General features: G+C 44.7%; 2 protein-coding genes across 2 annotated transcripts; both read left to right on the forward strand.

Moving 5' to 3' along the window:
• The first annotated feature begins 4,353 nt into the window (after positions 1-4,353).
• On the forward strand, positions 4,354-15,276 carry LOC147020752 (uncharacterized). The gene is made up of 4 exons (XM_085896726.1): positions 4,354-4,585; positions 11,633-11,738; positions 11,859-11,966; positions 12,091-15,276. Exon 4 carries the CDS (start codon positions 13,912-13,914, stop codon positions 14,827-14,829), a length of 918 nt encoding a protein of 305 aa, XP_085752852.1. The 5' UTR covers positions 4,354-4,585; positions 11,633-11,738; positions 11,859-11,966; positions 12,091-13,911; the 3' UTR covers positions 14,830-15,276.
• A 301-nt stretch (positions 15,277-15,577) lies between these two features.
• LOC147020753 (uncharacterized) lies at positions 15,578-17,359 on the forward strand. The gene is made up of 3 exons (XM_085893806.1): positions 15,578-16,179; positions 16,519-16,825; positions 16,955-17,359. Exons 1-3 carry the CDS (start codon positions 15,578-15,580, stop codon positions 17,357-17,359), a joined length of 1,314 nt encoding a protein of 437 aa, XP_085749932.1.
• Positions 17,360-19,095: the final 1,736 nt, after the last annotated feature.

Genomic DNA, 19,095 nt, shown 5'->3' on the forward strand with positions numbered 1-19,095 from the left:
TCGCTTCGGATAATTGCGTGACGCAGCGGGTCGCTGAACCGACCGTGGACGCCAATATCTCAACCGCATCGCGTAGGGTCTTTTGTCTAGAACCAATTTACCTAATTAACTACGTGATTTCGACTACCGGGGAACCATGCCCTCGGCACGTCTTGCTCGAACCGGGTCACTCTACCAGCTGGGGTAGAGTTCCAAATACCGACTACCAACTCCAGTTCGGGTGCAGTCGAGCGGAAACTGCCAAAGCCGAGCCGGCAAGGATGAACGAATTATCGGGTATAAAAACCCGGCTAAAACCCAGATCCGAACCATGCTGGACCAATGCAAGAAAGGACGGCAACGAACTGGGAACATTTCTAATTTATATTTACAATAATAATTTCATTTACAGTAATTTATTAACAATAAAGAAAGACACAGGGAAGGCTTATCGCAGAACATACAAGGAATAATTACAAAGGTGGAATAACACTTATTCAGTTCTACTTAAAAGACGGGCCCAACACACTCAGACACACACTTTTATTGAAGGCCCCCGCAGCCAGAGAAGGAGAAACGAGCTGGGGGGTCGCAGTTCAGCAGGTACCTGCCCGCTGGAGGTAGGGGGTGCTCCGTGGTGCGGCACCTGTCAGTGGTGGTCCGGCTCGGCCCACAGTCACACGCGCGGGGCTCGTGCCTGTGGAGGAACCCGCGTGGAGCAGTCGAAGCCCGGGGCGGAGATCAGGGTCGCAGACGGGACCCACAAAGGCTCCACGAATGCCAGCAAAAGAACCAGCAAACTCTACGAACGAACCACAAACCACTAACAACACGACACGACGCACCCAACCAACATGCTCCTTTCTTCTCCAATCTCCTCAAATGCGCTACTCTCTCAAGAACCAACGGAAGGCAACAACAGAGCCTCCATCCAGGGCTGGGCTCGGTGAAGCACACGTCACTGTCCGCCTTGATTGGACAGGGTTCCCACGGGCCCACCCTTTCTGGGCGGGGTTTCAGCCGTACCCGGAGAAAGCCACCCTCCCTCCATGCATGTTTGAGGAAGGTGGACATGATGCAACTTCCTCAATCATCGTCAGAATTCCACCTCAGGCAATGGTGCACTGTGGCCCGCGAACCGAGGGCTGCAAGCACGATGGTACCGTTGGATGTTTCGTTGGAGGATATGTGGTTGTAAAGATTTAATAACCTACCTAAAAGGACATCGCAACGCACACCTTTGATTCTCCCACCAGACAAAATGAAGGGGACCCGTCTCACATGTACTTCACGGCATAACTAACATTTGGAACCTGTATGTTGAATGCACATGGTTTTCAGATCCGTAACAATATAGTGTGTGTGTGCGTGTGCGTGTGCGTGTGCGTGTGCGTGTGCGTGTGTGTGTAATCTATTATTGCGGCCACGGGTACTGACACACCAGCTTGTCACTCAAGGGGATTAATCCCCGGTTGTCCTTGGAAGAGACAAACCTGGGGCCACCTCTCACAATTAACATTGTGGTCCGGTGGGTTGTTTGAGAACCACGAATGCCACCCAGTTAACCACGAGTTCCAGTGTCCACCGTCTAATTATTCCGTTTAACTTGAGGTCACATGGTTACCTGAGTGGGGAGCGCGCCCTCGGCAAAGCACCAATGCTATCTTGATGAGATTTTAATGAGGGTGGCCGAGCGTTTTAACCGTTGGTTCGTGCCAACTATTTTTGGTCAAATCTGTGGTAATTACCTCCCAGTCGATCGAGGTTCGGACAAAGCTAGACCAATGGAAGGAAAGGACAAACACGGACAGGTTGGAAGTCGACATATAATTTATGAATAATTAAATACATAAATAAAAATAACTTTTTCTTTTCTAACGTAAATAATTGAATAAATTTCAAAGCAATCAAAATGAATAATTACTCAGGCAAAATCAATCAAAATGCCAGGAAAGAGACAGAGTGCAGATGCTTATCAGGGGTTGACATACTTACAACTACACACAGACAAGGGTACCCAGCAGATCATTCGGGGGGAAGGGGGGGGGGGAAAGAGTCATCTCGCTCACCAGGGAGTAGTTGTCCGTGAAGTTAAAACGTCCTGAAATGTGTGCGTGCGTGTCACGTCTGTCGCCAGCACCCAGCCTTGCCGTGCATCCTCTCGCGAACAGCCTTGAACGGCAGTCAACGTCTGGGAGGGCACCGAGATCGTCTGGTGCAGGTTTAGACCCTAGTGTTTCGACATGGGCAGCTCCTCACACTTCACGAAACTGGTGACGTCCAGTGACCCACATGGTCCGTCGATCACTGACTCGCGCCTCACTCGTTGGTGACCGACCCGTGCCTCACTCATTGTCGGCGCTGCTCACACCCACACGCTCGCTTGATCAAGCACTGGGAAGGACGAATTGTCTCGTTGTTGGTGCTGGTCAGACACCCACATGCGCACCACACAATCGCTTGCTCACTTGCACGCTTCCTCCCTCGCGCACTTCAATTCTCGCTTTCTTTTTGGCTCGCTTGCCCTCTCGCTTTCTTCACCCTCAGACGGACCTCCAATTCTCTTCATATATGTGGCCCGTCTCGGTGAGCTCAGAGTCGCCCCAAGCTCATCCCGCCCCACTTGCACACCGTAACCATGATGACCCGTGTGCTCCAAAAAAAGGCGGGTGTCAGGGCTCGCGAAAAACATGTGCATAAATGTTGCTGAGGAAAAATAAGGTGCGGTCGGCGCTCGCGAAAGAAATGTGTGTAAACGTCTCTGTCGTAAAGAAAAAAAATGCTTCCCATAAGAGAGGGGATCTATTCTTTGCCCTTCTCAACGCATCACATTTAAAATTCCCTGAGACATGGGGATGGGGCTCATCTGAACATGCATTTCAGGAAATAACTGTCTGAGGACCTGGATGTGTGGATGCATTCATCAGACCGGATTCTTAAATTCGTAACAATATATATATATATATATATATATATATATATATATATATATATATATATATATATATATATATATATATATATATATATATATATATATATATATATATACATACACATACACACACACACACACGACAGAAGTAAATAGACACCTTAAATTTATTCATTTCATCTGTATAACGCAGTTTTACTCAACGATTTGTACTAATATTAAACTATTTATTTGCAGAAACGAGTTCTTGGGTTTGTACGACAATTAACGATGCCTCAAACCGAAGGAGCAGATGACCTTTGTGATTTTCAAAGAGGACGAATTGTTGGCCAATCAGAAGGTGGAGTCAGTCACCATCAGATAGTTCAGACCCTTGACATTCTGCCTTCTACGGTCAATCAGGTGATTGTGCAATTCACCGGTGAAGGCAAATAATCCACAGCTTCCCGTTCTGGTCGATCTGGGCCCTCAGAAAGGTGTCTTCAAGCTGTCAAGCGGTCCATTCAGAAAACTCCCTGTTGCAAGGCAGCAGATGTTGCAGAGGAGGTCCCGGTTAGCTCAAGAACTGCCGTGCGGTACTTTCATCAACTGGGCTCCTACGGGAGAGCAGCTTGGAGAAAACCTCTTCTTAGATCGGACAACATTCAAAGGAGAAAGAAGTGGGCTGACGAGATGGCCAACAGACCCTTCGAGTTTTGGCAAACTCATTTTTACAGATGAGTCCCAATTTACTCAATTTTCTGATCGTGGACATGTATGGGTCTGGAGACTTCCCACCAAGAGTTTGCTTTGAACCGATTGCAGCCAACTGTCAAACATGGTGGTTTTTCAGTGATGGTGTGGGGAGCAATGTGGAGCGCTGGTCGGTCAAAGCTTGTGGAGCGTGTTGGCAACATCAACTCTACGACACACATTTCTATCCTTGAGGATGGAGGTCTCCCTATCTTCTCCATTGGTCACATGGTCAAAAACAACACTCTGTTCATGGAAGATGGAGCTCCATGCCACACTGTGAAAAAGACCAAAGAATGGCAGGATAGAAATGGGATCAAGCAACTTCCATGGCCAAGTTAGTCTCCTGACATGCATCCCATTGAACACCTTTGGCCCATGTTGGATCAATCTGTGTGGAAAAAGTCCAGGAAACCAACATAACAGGCAGAATTCCTTAACCTTTTGCATGAAGCCTGGGCAGAAATCCCACAGGAGAAAATTTTGGAACTCGTTAGTTCTATGTTTGAAAGAGTAAAAGCGTTAAAATCTGCAAATGGCAAATCTACAAAATACTGGTGCACATATTGAAATGGATCAAATATACTTCAAATGTTCAATAAATAAATTATTTTAAAATCACAGTGTCTATTTACTTCTGTCATGTCTCTGGACACATACATACACACCTATAATCTCTATCTATAATCTCTATATCTCTATCTATAATCTCTATCTCTGTCTCCATCCATCATCTCCATCTCAGTGTTAGAAAATCATGAAAATACAATTAAAATTGCTGAAAATAATCAAAATAAACAACCATTGTATAACTTTTTGCGTTTTTGCATCAGGCTGGTGGTGAAATACAGTGCCCAGGGATGTCGCCGACGAAGAGGGATGAAATTCACCGAGCTGGGAGAGGCTTCCTTGGACGCATCCTCCTTGGAACCGTCCTGTGTAAGAGATTCAGAGAAACAGAATTTAAGCTTTTTGGAAATGGAAAATCACTGGCTCTATAATTTGCAGTGTTTTCACAGCTTGCTGCATGGTATGCTCAATTAATGTTTTGCAGTGGCATTTTGCCGACCCAGTAAGACAAGCCTTTTTAATTACATCACCTGTTGAAAGCATGCAAAATGACTTGTATTGCAATGTACCGCGTTTATCATCGGGTCAGAAATTGAACCCAGACTGCACATGGAATTGATGTCTCTTGTAGCCTATTTAGACAATCGTCACTAATCTAAATTCAGTCAACGTTTCAAAAAGGGAAGATGCTAATTTAACATGATCACAACTCGAATCGGTTCTGTTGTTAACGACATGCATCGTGGGAACAGCTACAAGAATGTCACAATCATTGGTTGTTTTAGACTTTGGTATATAAGTTACAGTTTGTTGTTACATAAGTTCCCTAAACGTTTGTTATCAACTTGGGATCACAGCCCCGACCTCTTAGCATTGCCTAGCAGCCCATTTAACATAAAAACATTTTATTATACAACGTTTTAACCTTTTTACGTTAAAATCCCGATGGTTGCGCCCCGGGGGTGGGGGCGAGGGTAGGAAAGGGCATGTGTATGTGCATATTTACAGAGTTGAGTTCCATTTGTATTCAAAGTCATTGTCATCTGAACTATAATTTACATTTCTATGATGCTTTAGACTTGGCCCTGTTATTACTTCCGCCATCGAAGGTGAGGGAGGTTAAATTTTCACCCCTGTCTGTTTGTTTGTGTACAGGATATCTCAAAAAGCTGTGGATGGATTTGAATAAAACTTGATTAGATTAAATTGAATAAAACTTGACAAGGAAGAATTGATTAGATTTTGGTGAAGATCCGGATCTGGATACGAGAATTATTTAATTTTTAAAGTGATTCTTCACCATTGAGAGATAGGGCCATAAACGATATCGTGCTGTATAGCATGATATTTTAAGAATGTATTCGGCCTGATTTGTTCTTGTGGATCAGGCATTACGTGGCGGAGGTTTTCCCTCTACCGAGTGCCCTTCTAATTATCATTTTTATCCCCACACTTTTTGAAAAAAACCTGGGGATATTGTAATCAGCTCCTTCTGTCTGTCTGTCCATCTGTCATACTGTTACGGATCCGGGGTGGCGGGATTGTCACCCGGTCCAAGGCGCCACCCTCACCACCACCGTCTCCGGGGTTTATAACGCCGGCCGGCTCAGCACAGGCCTCGGGTCACACGCCTTCAATCGCGATACCAACGTAATCCTTGTACCTTGCCAGTTGGGGAAATAGAACCCCTGGTTACAGACTGGTTTAGTCAGAGACCGAGCCGAGTCTACCAGTCTGTAACCATTTTTTGGTGTTATATGCCAATCGAACGGATCGTTCCTCGACACGACACAAATTAATCCATAGCAGCAACTTCATATGAATTAACCAGATTTATTGGGGAACATCAGGGATCACAACACGAGCAATAAACACGACAATGGTTTTATTAACAATCCTCAACCCGTTCTTAACTTGGCAACCATGGAGTACAGGTTTTGAGGGGATCGCTACCGAAATATGCCTTATACAGCACGTGCAGACAAAAACAAACAGCATGCATGCAGGACAAGACAGAGTACTTGGTGATGTCTCATGGACGAGAGGACAGTGTCAAAAGCACGAATGTCGCTCCCAACAGGCGGATGTCCACGGATTCGAACTCCCAGCTCAAACCACGCCGCGTGGCAAAATGGCGCTTGTCCTTTTGTCGCAGACCTCACGCACGCAGTCTCCGCGCGCTCTGGCCCCCAATGTCGATGGCACATCCTCAATGTCGATGGCACAAGTCTGCCAGATCAACGATGCGCCTCAGCCGATCTCTCTCCAGGGTTCAGCATACAAATCCAGACCTGGTCCGTTCACCAGACAAGGCCCCAAATCAAGGTCTGAGCTCCGCAGGCACATCGACACCATGTCGAGCCGTGAGGTGAGTTAAGGCTCTGTAACACCTTGACGATTTAGCCAATGTATGCCTGACGTACGCAAAATTGGGCTAAAACGCCAGCACACGTCGGATACTTTATGGGTAAGTTTGTATACGTTAAGAGCACGCTGAAAAACACTGACATACGTCGTAGTACGCTGGCTTTCATCGTTGTACTTTGCGGTTGTCCTCAAATTTTAGCACGTTTGAAATTTTACGACGTATGCCAGCGTATGACTCACACGTTCCGCTATGCTGGCCATAAGTTGTAAGCACGTTATGCGATCGTTGACACACGTTACTTGTAAGTTACTCATAAGTCGAAACACGTCGAGGTAATGCTTAGTGTATCCATAACTTATTTCTAACCTATGAGTAACGTGCTTTGAACTTATGTGTAACGTACCTCCAATGCATATTGACATATTTGATCGACGTCTTCCGGATGACCACAGAACTTACTGAACGTGTTTCTAATTTACAGCTACCATATAATGGCGTATTGGCAGCGTTTCACAAACAAAACAAAAAAAAACAACAATAACTTCAGATATTTCGTCACGTGCCATTACGTCACGTCTGATTGCTTCTTCAGTTTGCTCATGTCTTATTCTTAGTTCCTTCTCCGTGAATATTTACTGTTTGAGGATATTGTCACGTCGACATCGAAACTTAAAAGCAAATGTCCGAATACATTTTAAAATTAGTGATAGACTAAAAAAAAATAATCATAAAAAACAACAACAACTTCAGATATTTCGTAACGTGCCTTCACGGAGCCAAGGAGAAAAAAAGAAAATGTGCCTTGATGGAGAAAATAAGTTTCGGGTATGCTAACCATCACCTCGACGTGTTTCGACTTATGAGTAACTTACAAGGAACTTGTGTCAACGATCGTGTATCGTGCCTACAACTTATTCCCAGCGTAGTGAAACGTGTGAGCCATACGGCGAGTGCGTCGTAAAATTTTCAGCATGCTTGAAATTTCATGACATACTAAACGTACCACGAAATATGACAGCGTACTTCATCGTTTTTCAGCGTGCTCTTAACGTATACACAACTTACCCATAACGTATTCGACGTGTGCCAGCGTTTTAGACACATTTTTCATAGGTCGGCATACGCTGGTTAAATCGTCAAGGTGTGACTGCGATGTTGACATTTCCAATTTTCAGGCAGTTATGATTTAAATCGGCGAGCGGCAGGTTTTTAACAGGCTACGCCACGAGTTCGTCGGCGATACGTGCAGCGCGCTATGCCTAAGTTAAACTATCGTTGGGCATAGGTTGTGAACGCCGACAACAGGCTAAGCATTCGTTGGTATAAGTTATCTATAAGACAACTAAACGTTCTGTGCCCGTTACTAATATGTTATGCATACGACCAACACGTTATGAATATGACCAAAACTTAAAAAAACATCAAAATTTCAGCGTACGCCAACGTTTTACATACATTTTTATACGTTGCCATTGCTGGCTAAATCGTCAAGGTGTCATGGCGCCTTCAGGACGGAGGCTCCATGGCCAGACGCAGGCCGAACCTGTCGATCACCTTCTCTTTCCTTCGAGTTGATCGCCGATTCGACGTGCAGGCCTCCTCTCTTACGTTCGCTCACTTCGAAACACGAACAGCCTCTCAACCGCCTGCAGTTTTCCACACACCGAACCCTTCTACGAAGCCTTCGTTTCTCTCGCTTCGAAGCCGCTCCGAGCACACCTCGAAAACCCGACTGTTTTCCACACACAAATCTTTTGTTCTTCCTTCCTTTGCTCGCTTCTCTCGGTGACTGCCGACCGAAAGGCCCCCTCCCCTCCGCGTCACTTCCTCTCCAGGCCACAACCTCCCCGCCGACTGGGAGGGGCCTATCCGGGATGAGGAAGGAATAAGAGGACTTCTCGTTCCACCACCACCGCTCAGACAACAAAAACCGCCTTTTACACCTCCCGACACACATGTTACGTCCATTTTACCACACAACCTAGCTAGAGTGGGGAGAACAAGTATTTGATACACTGCCGATTTTGCAGGTTTTCCCACTTACAAAGCACATAGAGGTCTGTAATTTTTATCATAGGTACACTTCAACTGTGAAAGACGGAATCTAAAACAAAAATCCTGAAAATCACATTGTATGATTTTTAAATAATTAATTTGCATTTTATTGCATGAAATAAGTATTTGATCACCTACCAACCAGTAAGAATTCCGGCTCTCACAGACCTGTTAGTTTTGTCTTTAAGAAGCCCTCCCATTCTCCACGCATTACCTGTATTAACTGCACCTGTTTGAACTCGTTATCTGCATAAAAGACAGCGGTCCACACTCAATTAATCAGACTCCAACCTCTCCACAATGGGCAAGACCAGAGAGCTGTCTAAGGACATCAGGGACAAAATTGTAGACTTGCACAAGGCTGGGATGGGCTGCAGGACAATAGGCAAGCAGCTTGGTGAGAAGGCAACAACTGTTGGCGCAATTATTAAAAAATGGAAGAAGTTCAAGATAACAGTCAATCTCCCTCGGTCTGGAGCTCCATGCAAGATCTCACCTCGTGGAGCCTCAATGATCATAAGAAAGGTGAGGGATCAGCCAGAACTACACGGCAGGACCTGGTTAATGACCTGAAGAGAGCTGGGACCACAGTATCAAAGAAAACCATAAGTAACACACTACGCCGTCATGGATTAAAATCCTGCAGCGCACGCAAGGTCCCTCTGCTCAAGCCAGCGCATGTCCAGGCCCGTCTGAAGTTTGCCAATGACCATCTGGATGATCCAGAGGAGGAATGGGAGAAGGTCATGTGGTCTGATGAGACCAAAATAGAGCTTTTGGTTTAAACTCCACTCGCCGTGTTTGGAGGAAGAAGAAGGATGAGTACAACCCCAAAACACCATCCCAACCGTGAAGCATGGAGGTGAAAACATCATTCTTTGGGGATGCTTTTCTGCAAAGGGGACAGGACGACTGCACCGTATTGAGGGGAGGATGGATGGGGCCATGTATCGCGAGATCTTGGCCAACAACCTCCTTCCTTCAACAAGAGCATTGAAGATGGGGCGTGGCTGGGTCTTCCAGCATGACAACGACCCGAAACACGGCCAGGGCAACTAAGGAGTGGCTCCGTAAGAAGCATCTCTAGGTCCTGGAGTGGCCTAGCCAGTCTCCAGACCTGAACCCAATATAAAATCTTTGGAGGGAGCTGAAAGTCTGTGTTGCCCAGCGACAGCCCTGAAACCTGAAGGATCTGGAGAAGATCTGTATGGAGGAGTGGGCCAAAATCCCTGCTGCAGTCTGTGCAAACCTGGTTAAGAACTCCAGGAAACGTCTGATCTCTGTAATTGTAAACAAAGGTTTCTGTACCAAATATTAAGCTCTGTTTTTCTGATGTATCAAATACTTATTTCATGCAATAAAATGCAAATTAATTATTTAAAAATCATACAATGTGAATTTCAGGATTTTTGTTTTAGATTCCGTCTTTCACAGTTGAAGTGTACCGATGATAAAAATTACAGACCTCTTCGACCAGGAGCCCGGAGGGGTCCGGGTAGCTGAAAAGCTAACCAATTTTTTTTATACATCACTATGCTCTATATCACCTCTATTCAAGGAAATGGACGTCTGCCGGGCACATCGTGGTGGGTGTGGCCAGGAGGGTCAGGAGAATGGCACCCGAAAATTAAGCTAGATCAGTTCATCGTCTAACCACTTGAAACTCATGGCAAAATGTTCAGCATAACTCCATGTTACATGACTGATGGCTGCCAGACATTTTGATTGGTGGGGTGTGTCTGCCAGACTAAATTAACTGGTACCCTAAAATTGAACCAGATCAGCTCATGAGCTAGCCTTATGAAACCAAGTGCAAAATGTTCAGTATAGCCCTACCTATCGTGAATCAGCACTGCCAGATATTTTCTGTGGTGGGGTACCCCTGCCAGACGTCCCAAAATGACCACACCCCAAAATTGAACTGGATCAGCTCATGAGCTAACCTTATGAAAACAAGTGAAAAATGTTCAGTACAACCTCACATCATGAATCGGCACTGCCAGACATTTTCTGTGGTGGGATAGGTCTCTGCTAGATATTCCCAAAAAATGACCACACCCCAAAATTGAACTTGATCAGCTCATGAGCTAGCCTTATGAAACCCAAGTGCAAAATGGTCAGCATAACCCCATGTATCATGAATCACAACTGCCAGACATTTCCACACACCGAATTTGACCTAGATCAAAGATCTTGTTAGCTTCTCAGTAGATAGCCTCCTCTACCTGCATGTGGGCAGTGAGTCAAGTTCTAGCTCTTCAATGTACACACTTAATGTACATGTAGCCTAACTGTGTGGTCAAACTGGATGTCAACAAGGGACAGCAGTATCAGTATGAGAGGTAATTTTTCTTAAACATACTATATATCTCATCATAAATAACCACAATTCATGAATCAAATTTGACAACAAAGTAAACCTTTCTATAGTGCAAGATTATAAAAATTAGATACACCTCGGTCTATTTGTGATGATGATGCAGAGTGTTGATACACAACCTGAAGTTTGTTCTACACAATTCCTGAAGTTCATCTTTTGGACTGTTGTATGAGCTACTGTTTGGTCTGGCCAGCTATGGCCAAGGCTTATACATTAATTCTTAGAGTAACCCTGCCCCTGGTTAGCTACTCGGATTTAGACATGAAAAATGAATATTGACCGACACCGAGGTCTATGCAGATTTTATGCTGTCATGTGTCTGATGTCGGCCAGATGCATGTGCTTTTTGAAACCCTTTCAGGGCTGCATACTTACAAGTGATGTTTAAATAAAGATACCATATTGGATTGTCGAGTATAATTCCTTTAGTATTGATTGAACATTCAGCGGTCTGTATGTAAAACTCAGATGTAAAAAAGATATCCAATGGGTGATGGACACTACTCTGAATCAGCCGTGGATCTGCTGCCAGTACCAATAATTTAAAAGCAAGTGATTTATTTTCATGAGATATTCATTGTACATTTATTCATAATTACTGTTTTTTTTCCAGCTTCTTGCTAACGGGTTAGACATCAGAAAGCTGTAGAATGGATCGAGAAGATTTGGAAGAACCACCCCACGAATCAAATTCTTCATCTACCATTGTCAGTCAAAAGGTAAGCTCATTACTTTGTGTTCAACATTTGAGATTATTTCGATGTGAAGAGGACCAGCGACCAGATTCCATGGTTCCTAGACCATGTTATCAACACTCATAGATCCAATTTCTTTTCCAGGACAATGATGCTGAAGGTTCTGAAGACACACATATGATTCAAGATGAGGAAGATTTGGAAGAACCACCCCAAGAATCAAATTCTTCATCCACCATTGTCAGTCAAAAGGTAAGCTCAAAAAAACTTTGTGTTAAACTTTTGGGATTGGTGAGAAGTGGAGATGACCAGCCACCAGATTCCATGGTTCCAGGATTCATGTTATCAACACTCATAGATCCCATTTCTCGTCCAGGACAATGATGCTTGTGGTGCCTTATGCTGCTGCATCTGTGAGAAGGCAACTGACGAAGACAGCAAACTAAAAACATTTAACGAGAAGACGTGGACAACAATCAAGAATGCTGCTGCCTTGCGTAAAAAATCTCAACTCTGACAAGTACTTCTCTATCACACGAATGATTTTGTATTGGCAAGCAATGATGAATCATCCCTTTGGTATCATCCTTCTTGTCAGAAGAGTTACACAGCAGTGAAGCGCCCGAAACAAGCACCACCAGCCAACGATGAACCAGCTGCCAAAAAAGGCTTGCATAGAGATGACACGATGCAGTGTCCTCCCAAAATCAGACCAACAGGGCATGTTGAAAGGGACTTGCATTTTCTTTGGAAAAAAGTCAGAAGAAGAAAAATGGAAAGGAAGAATCAAGAGTGAAGATAGCTACACTGTCTGGTTGTCAGTCACTTTGTGAGCGGGCAAAGTACTCAAACAATGAACGCATCAAGAGTCTGATTTGGAGTGGTGTCGACTTGATTGCTAAAGAAGCAGAGTATCATAAATCCTGCTGCGCCACGTTTCTTAACTAGACTGATGATCAGCAAACAGAAGGTTCAAAACAGGCATGTACCTCTCAGTACTACCACAAGAGATCATCTGCATCACTGTGGACCTACATCCAAAATGAGGTTATTGTTAATGAGAGATCAATTTTAGTCTCTGCTTTACTTGAAATGTATAAAGCAGAATACACCAGCAACGGTGGAGATGAAGCAGACGTAATGTCCTACACTGCCCAGAACCTCCTCAGGAAGCTCAGTGACAATTTTGGACAACAGATCATAACTAAATTATCCGACAAAACGGAGAGGAAACTTCATTTACAGTTCCGCCATGACAGAAGGCGATGCAAGGAACCGACTTCACGATGATGCTGAACAACATGAACAGGACAACAAATTAAGATGGGCTGCTCTTCATCTCCGTTCTCAAATCATGCAGCTATCAAAATCTAAGACTCCAAATCCAGCGACAGTGCAGAATTTGAAGGAATGTGCCCCAGAGATCCCAGCACAGCTGGACCTGTTTTTCAGGAGTCTCCGGGGCGGCCTGACACCGAGTAATCGTGGTGCGTACAAGGACGCAATTGATCGTAAAGTGACTTCAATGGCCTCGGATGCCATTTATAATATTACTCGTGGAACCGTCAAACCATGGAAGCACACTGCTGTGGGACTAGGTTTAGCATCGCTCACTGGATCGAAATTAACCCTGCAGATTCTAAACAGAGCTGGACACAGCATCAGCTGCAGTGAATCAAAAGGTCTGGAGACGGAATTTGCATAATCGGTGGAGTCTGATGAACGTGACACTCAAGATGGTATTCACCTGGACCCACATTTAGCCACTGCCAGTGTCTGGGACAATAATGATGCTAATATCGAAACATTAGATGGGAAACAAACCCTACATGCCACTGTCGGCCATACTTACCAGAATGTGCCCCAGGATGAGAGAGAAGCAACTGTTAAGCCAACAGAATTTCGTGATGGGCGAAACCGACGGAAGTTTGTGGGGAATGAACGGGACATAGCTCCATTTAGAAAGTCACTCAACCAGGCTGTGTTTGTGAGTTCTACGGCATCAAAAACTGCTAAAACTGCCATTCCTCTGAAACCATTGGATCGATATTGGTTTTGGAAGTTGAGAGAAAGCAACACATCTCTGCATGCTGGATTTGTCAGCCAGTTCATTAAGGACCCTTTGCCACTTCAAATAATTTCCTACACGGACCCTATATCAAGATCGCCAACCAATAATGATGTGGTCAAGGAGACGATGATCCGTACTATGAATGTGGCAAAGGAAACAGGACAGGACTATGCAGTTGTCACTTGTGATCGAGCCGTTGCATTGAAAGCTTACTCGATACAGGCAATTGGAACTCCATTGTTTGACAAGCTATTGATACTGCTGGGCAATTTCGACATTGAGCTAGCTTTCTACGGTGCAGTTGGTACAATGATAAACGAAAGTGGAATAGAATTCATACTAACAGAGGCAGATGTGTTGGCAGAAGGATCGATGATGGGATTCATCAAGGGCAAGTTTTACAACCGATGCAGCCGCATTCACGAATTGCTGGCAAATGTATTGGAGCAGAAGTTGTCTGATCGATTTGTTCTGGATTTGCCTCAAGAAGAATACGAGTCACTCCAACATGTGATGAGCACTGTCCCTTCTGATGTAAGCCAAGTAGAAGCATATCTTTCTGATCCAATTGTAACTCGGCATCTCCAGAAGTATGAGGACTTTTTCCAAACAGTTCTTGATGGTGCTCATGGATCAACAGCTCGGTTCTGGGTGATTTACATCTTTCTCACCAATCGCCTTCACAGAGAGTTGCAGAGATGTGTTAAGACCAATGATGTCAGTGGTTACATTGATGTCTTTCCAATGATGCTGGCTGTATTCTTCGCCCTCAACCGCCCAAACTATGCCAGATGGGGAGCGCTCTTCCTGAAGCAGTTGGAAAGTTCAGATCCAAAACTACGTGAAGTTCTCGAGAATGGTGCGTTTTCAATCAGGCGCACGAGGAAAGACTACAGTCATTCAGCTGTTGACCTGTCTTTGGAACAGTCTGGAAACCGTGACGCTGCATCACAAATGAAAGGGATAGTTGCATTTAGAAATTCGGAGAATGCCATGCGGAGATGGTCATTGACCGTGACACAAAAGGGCTATGGCTGTGACTGAGCTGAGGACATTTGCAGGACTCGAACAAGGGGAAAGTGCTGCCACTCAGTGTCGTCCTTCCAGAATAAAAAAAGGACAACCTTCAAATAGCAACACTCAGTGCAAAAATTGACGAATTTTGCAATCCCTTTCCTGATGATGCTCCATCTGCCTTGGTGAATATTGCAACTGGCCAAACAGCATCAAAGGCAACTGAATCATATTTACTAAATACACTCAAGCAGGGCCCGGAGGCAAGAGAGCAATTCACAACAGAATGGGACAGTAACAACAGTCGTTTTCTGAAGACAGTAAAACGGACCCCCAATACACAACTTCGCCGCAGAAAATGTCAAGAAGAAGAAAGCTAAGGTACCCGCCTCACAGACAGCCAAAACAAATGCAGAAAGCCTGAGGGATATGTTCATCCGTATGGTTGTGGTCATTGCAGAGAAGACAACATTTGACCTTCGGAATGTTCAATCGTACCCGATCACCACATACCCATTGTCACTTGCCCACTGTGATGGAGCACATGTCAAAACAGTCAAACCAGCTTTATTGAGTAAGCTCGAGTCGCTGCAGACTGAAAGGATCGCAGAATCTGACTTGCCAAGAAGCTTTGTACAAATTTTTGATGGCGGGCTTCTTCTCCATTCGGTCATTTCACAAACAAACATGGGAGCAGCATATGCATCAATTGCAAGGACAATGTTGTCAGTGATGTGTTACGGCAGGGCAAGGGAAGTGCATGTTTGTCTTGACAAATATGTCGAAAATTCAATCAAGGACAGTGAGAGGAAGCTATGGGAGGAAGCTAGCAGTGGACTCTGCCTATAACATAGCAGGACCTGAGCAAACAATACGACGGAATGGACCAAAACTGCTGACCAATGGCATCTTCAAAAATGAGCTGGCAAAGTTTCTTCTCAAACAATGGGGAAAGGACCACTACTGGTACATCTTCGGAGGAAAGACTTTGGTTGCATCTTATGGTGGTGAGTGCTTTCAGTACATACCTGACGAGCTCCAACATGTCAATGTGACCAGGCCACCACACCTCCAAGGGGACCATGAAGAGGCAGATACGCTGATAGCATTCCATGTCGCAAACATCACTGCCGGAAGTATTATTGTCAGGGCATCAGACACCGATGTGTTGGTAATTTTGATTGGGGCACTTGGACAGCAACGTCCTGAAGTATGGTCCATGGCAAACATCATAATGGATTGTGGGATTGGAAACAGCAGGAGGTACATCAATGTCACCAATATCGCTGACGTCCTTGAAGATTGCAAGCCCGGACTTCCCAGAGCACTGCCTGGTTATCACGCCTTCACTGGCTGTGATTTCACGTCAGCCTTTTACAGGTAGGCACAATGAATTTCATTTAATTTACATAAATAATGTCTAAAGACACTGAAGTAGCCAACATTCTTCAATTGTCAAAAAGATTTTTAAATGTACATTATATATGTTGGAATTCTCTTTTTGGCAAAGATATCTTCTTATGCAGTATATCAAAGCACTATAAATGACAAAGAGATGATAGTCGGGAAAATGCATGTACCGGTAATCAATACTTGTATGGTAGCAGTTCTGGAAAGTTCTTATTATCCACATGTGGTTCAATCGACTGGATGAAACTTTTCGAGACGGTAGCAGATTAAATAGAATTCACACATACATGTACCAATTATATTTTTCAGGAAAGGCAAAGTGAAAGCCCTCGGTATAGTTGAGAAGGACAAGACTGGACGCTTCGTCAATCTCTTCATCAGCATGGGAGACGTTCATGGTAGTGTTGACCTGGATGTTGCATCAGAGTTGGTCTGCCACATGTATGCACAAAGCAAGACTAAAGACGTCGATGAAGCTCGATACAACAGACTGATGCAAGTTTCTGGCAAAGTTGATCAGGTAGGGCGGGTCTTTATATCAGAATTCCATTCCCATAGAATGTATGCAAGACAGCACCCACTCCCCCATCAAAGAGTAATGCCTCTACGTAATCATGTAGGGTCCCGTCCACCACATTGTGAATATTTGAGAATAGGCGAGCTCTAAGCAAGAGACCTTTGGTTATTGAGGCATCTGATTATTCATTATTCAACTTTTAATGTGAATGATAGAATTTTCTTTAAGGTGAATCCATTGGCAAATGTCAAACGGGTGGACTGTGCTTTGCTGCCACCTTCTCGTCGGACCCTTCAGATGAAAGTACGCAGAGCTCAGTACGTCACCATATTGTGGACCAACGCAGCTACAGCATCTCCTGGGGATGGTTTGTCACCAACAGAATATGGTTGGTCTGTGAATGACAACCTTCTGCAGCCAATCTGGTTCCAAGTGCCCGCAGTACCTGACACTTTGTTCACAAATAGTACCACCGTAGAGGTCGACAGTGACAGTGATGAGACTATTATCACTGGCAGCGAAGCGCAGTGTGACTTGGAAGCACTCTCCCTTGATGAACTGAGTGATTCGGATGACGAACCATGGAGTGAAGACTCCGATTCAGATCAAGAGGAAGACATGGATTATATGTAGATGAGAACTGAAGACTGATGTGAAGCTTGTTTTGAACTGTTGATAAATTCGCAGTGTTCATTCATGATAGTGTATAACATGTGTAATAAAAAATGTAGGCCGAGTTTAGTTTAAATGGAGGGGATTTAATTAGGGACATCTGGCAGGGGTACAGAAAATGTCTGGCAGTGCTGATTCACAATAGGTAGGGCCATACTGAACATTTTGCACTTCGTTTCATAAGGTTAGCTCATGAGCTGATCTGGTTCAATTTTTGGGTGTGGTCCTTTTGGGACGTCTGGTAGGGGTACCCCACCACAGAAAATGTCTGGCAGTGCTGATTCACGATAGGTAGGGCTATACTGAACATTTCGCATTTGGTTTCATAAGGTTAGCTCATGAGCTGATCTGGTTCAATTTTAGGGTACCAGTTAATTTAGTCTGGCAGACACACCCCACCAATGAAAATGTCTGGCAGTGGTCCGTCATGGTACATGGAGTTATGCTGAACATTTTGCCATGAGTTTCAAGTGGTTAGATGATGAGCTGATCTCGCTCAATTTTCGGGTGCCATTCTCCTGACCCTCCTGGCCACACCCACCACGATGTGCCCGGCAGACGTCCATTTCCTTGAATGAAGGTGATATAGAGCATAGTGACGTATAAAAAAAATTGGTTAGCTTTTCTGCTACCCAGACCCCTCCGGGCTCCTGCTCTAGTTCCAAGTCGAGGAATTGTTGATCAAGCCCCCCCCCCCCAAAATGGCGAATTAAGACCACAGCAAGGGAGAGTGAGGTGTCCAAGGATGCGCCTGATATAGGATATAATTAAATAAATCCGTTAATCATCTTCAAAAGCGGTGTTTAAATTAACCCAAACACCCAATTTTCACTCATGCACTTTCTTGGTGTTCTTTTGGTATCCATGCAAAGTTTGGGGCAGTGAGGTTTCATGGTTTTGGAGTGAAAGAGGAGATACGTGATAGAGTGAAAGAGGTGATCACTCAATGAAAGAGAAACGAGTGAGACAGGGATAAAGAGAGAGTGGGAGGGGGACAGGGACAGTGAGAACAAGGAGAAGGAGAAAGGGATCGGGAAAGAGTGAGAATTGACATTGTGAGAAAGCGATGAAGACATTCTTGCAGCTTATTGACTGCCTAATTCAATGACCATCAGCTGAGCACTGTCCATCAAGATTTCTGTCCTCTGAGGGCTTTGCATCATCCCCCACTGGGTCTAAACTATCCCATGCAGGATTTGCACGATCCTCCAGAGGGTCTATACCCTCCTCTACCACGTGGATCTCACTATCACTCACCATGGGGATCTCTACTCTATTCCTTGGCAAAGGGTTCTCTACTTTCTTACTCACCATGGGATCCAGACTCACCATGGGATCTAATCACCATGGAATCCGTCACCATTTCACGGACACTTGCCTCGATGCTCATGGTCTTGACATCCACCGCCATTTACCGATGCTTGGTCCTGCTAGCCTCCAGTATGGCATTGATGATGGCCATAATTATCTCGTGCCTGACCTTTAAATGGGTTACCACTTGGTCTAACCAAGCGATAGCCCATTTTAAGTAAAGCGACAACATTCAAGAACAGCCCAATCTTATATATTATCAAGGGAGGTGCAAAGCGCTATTAACTTTATATGGGACTGTTTCTCTGTATGCAACTTTAACATAGGGACTAAAAATTCGTTGCTCGGCTTCTACTGGATGAAATCGGTTGCAAGTTTCAGAAGTA

This window comes from Eptatretus burgeri, chromosome 9 (assembly GCF_056783735.1).
Source record: "Eptatretus burgeri isolate ZD-2024b chromosome 9, Ebu_testis_v1, whole genome shotgun sequence".
In the NCBI taxonomy this organism is placed as follows: Eukaryota; Metazoa; Chordata; class Myxini; order Myxiniformes; family Myxinidae; genus Eptatretus; species Eptatretus burgeri.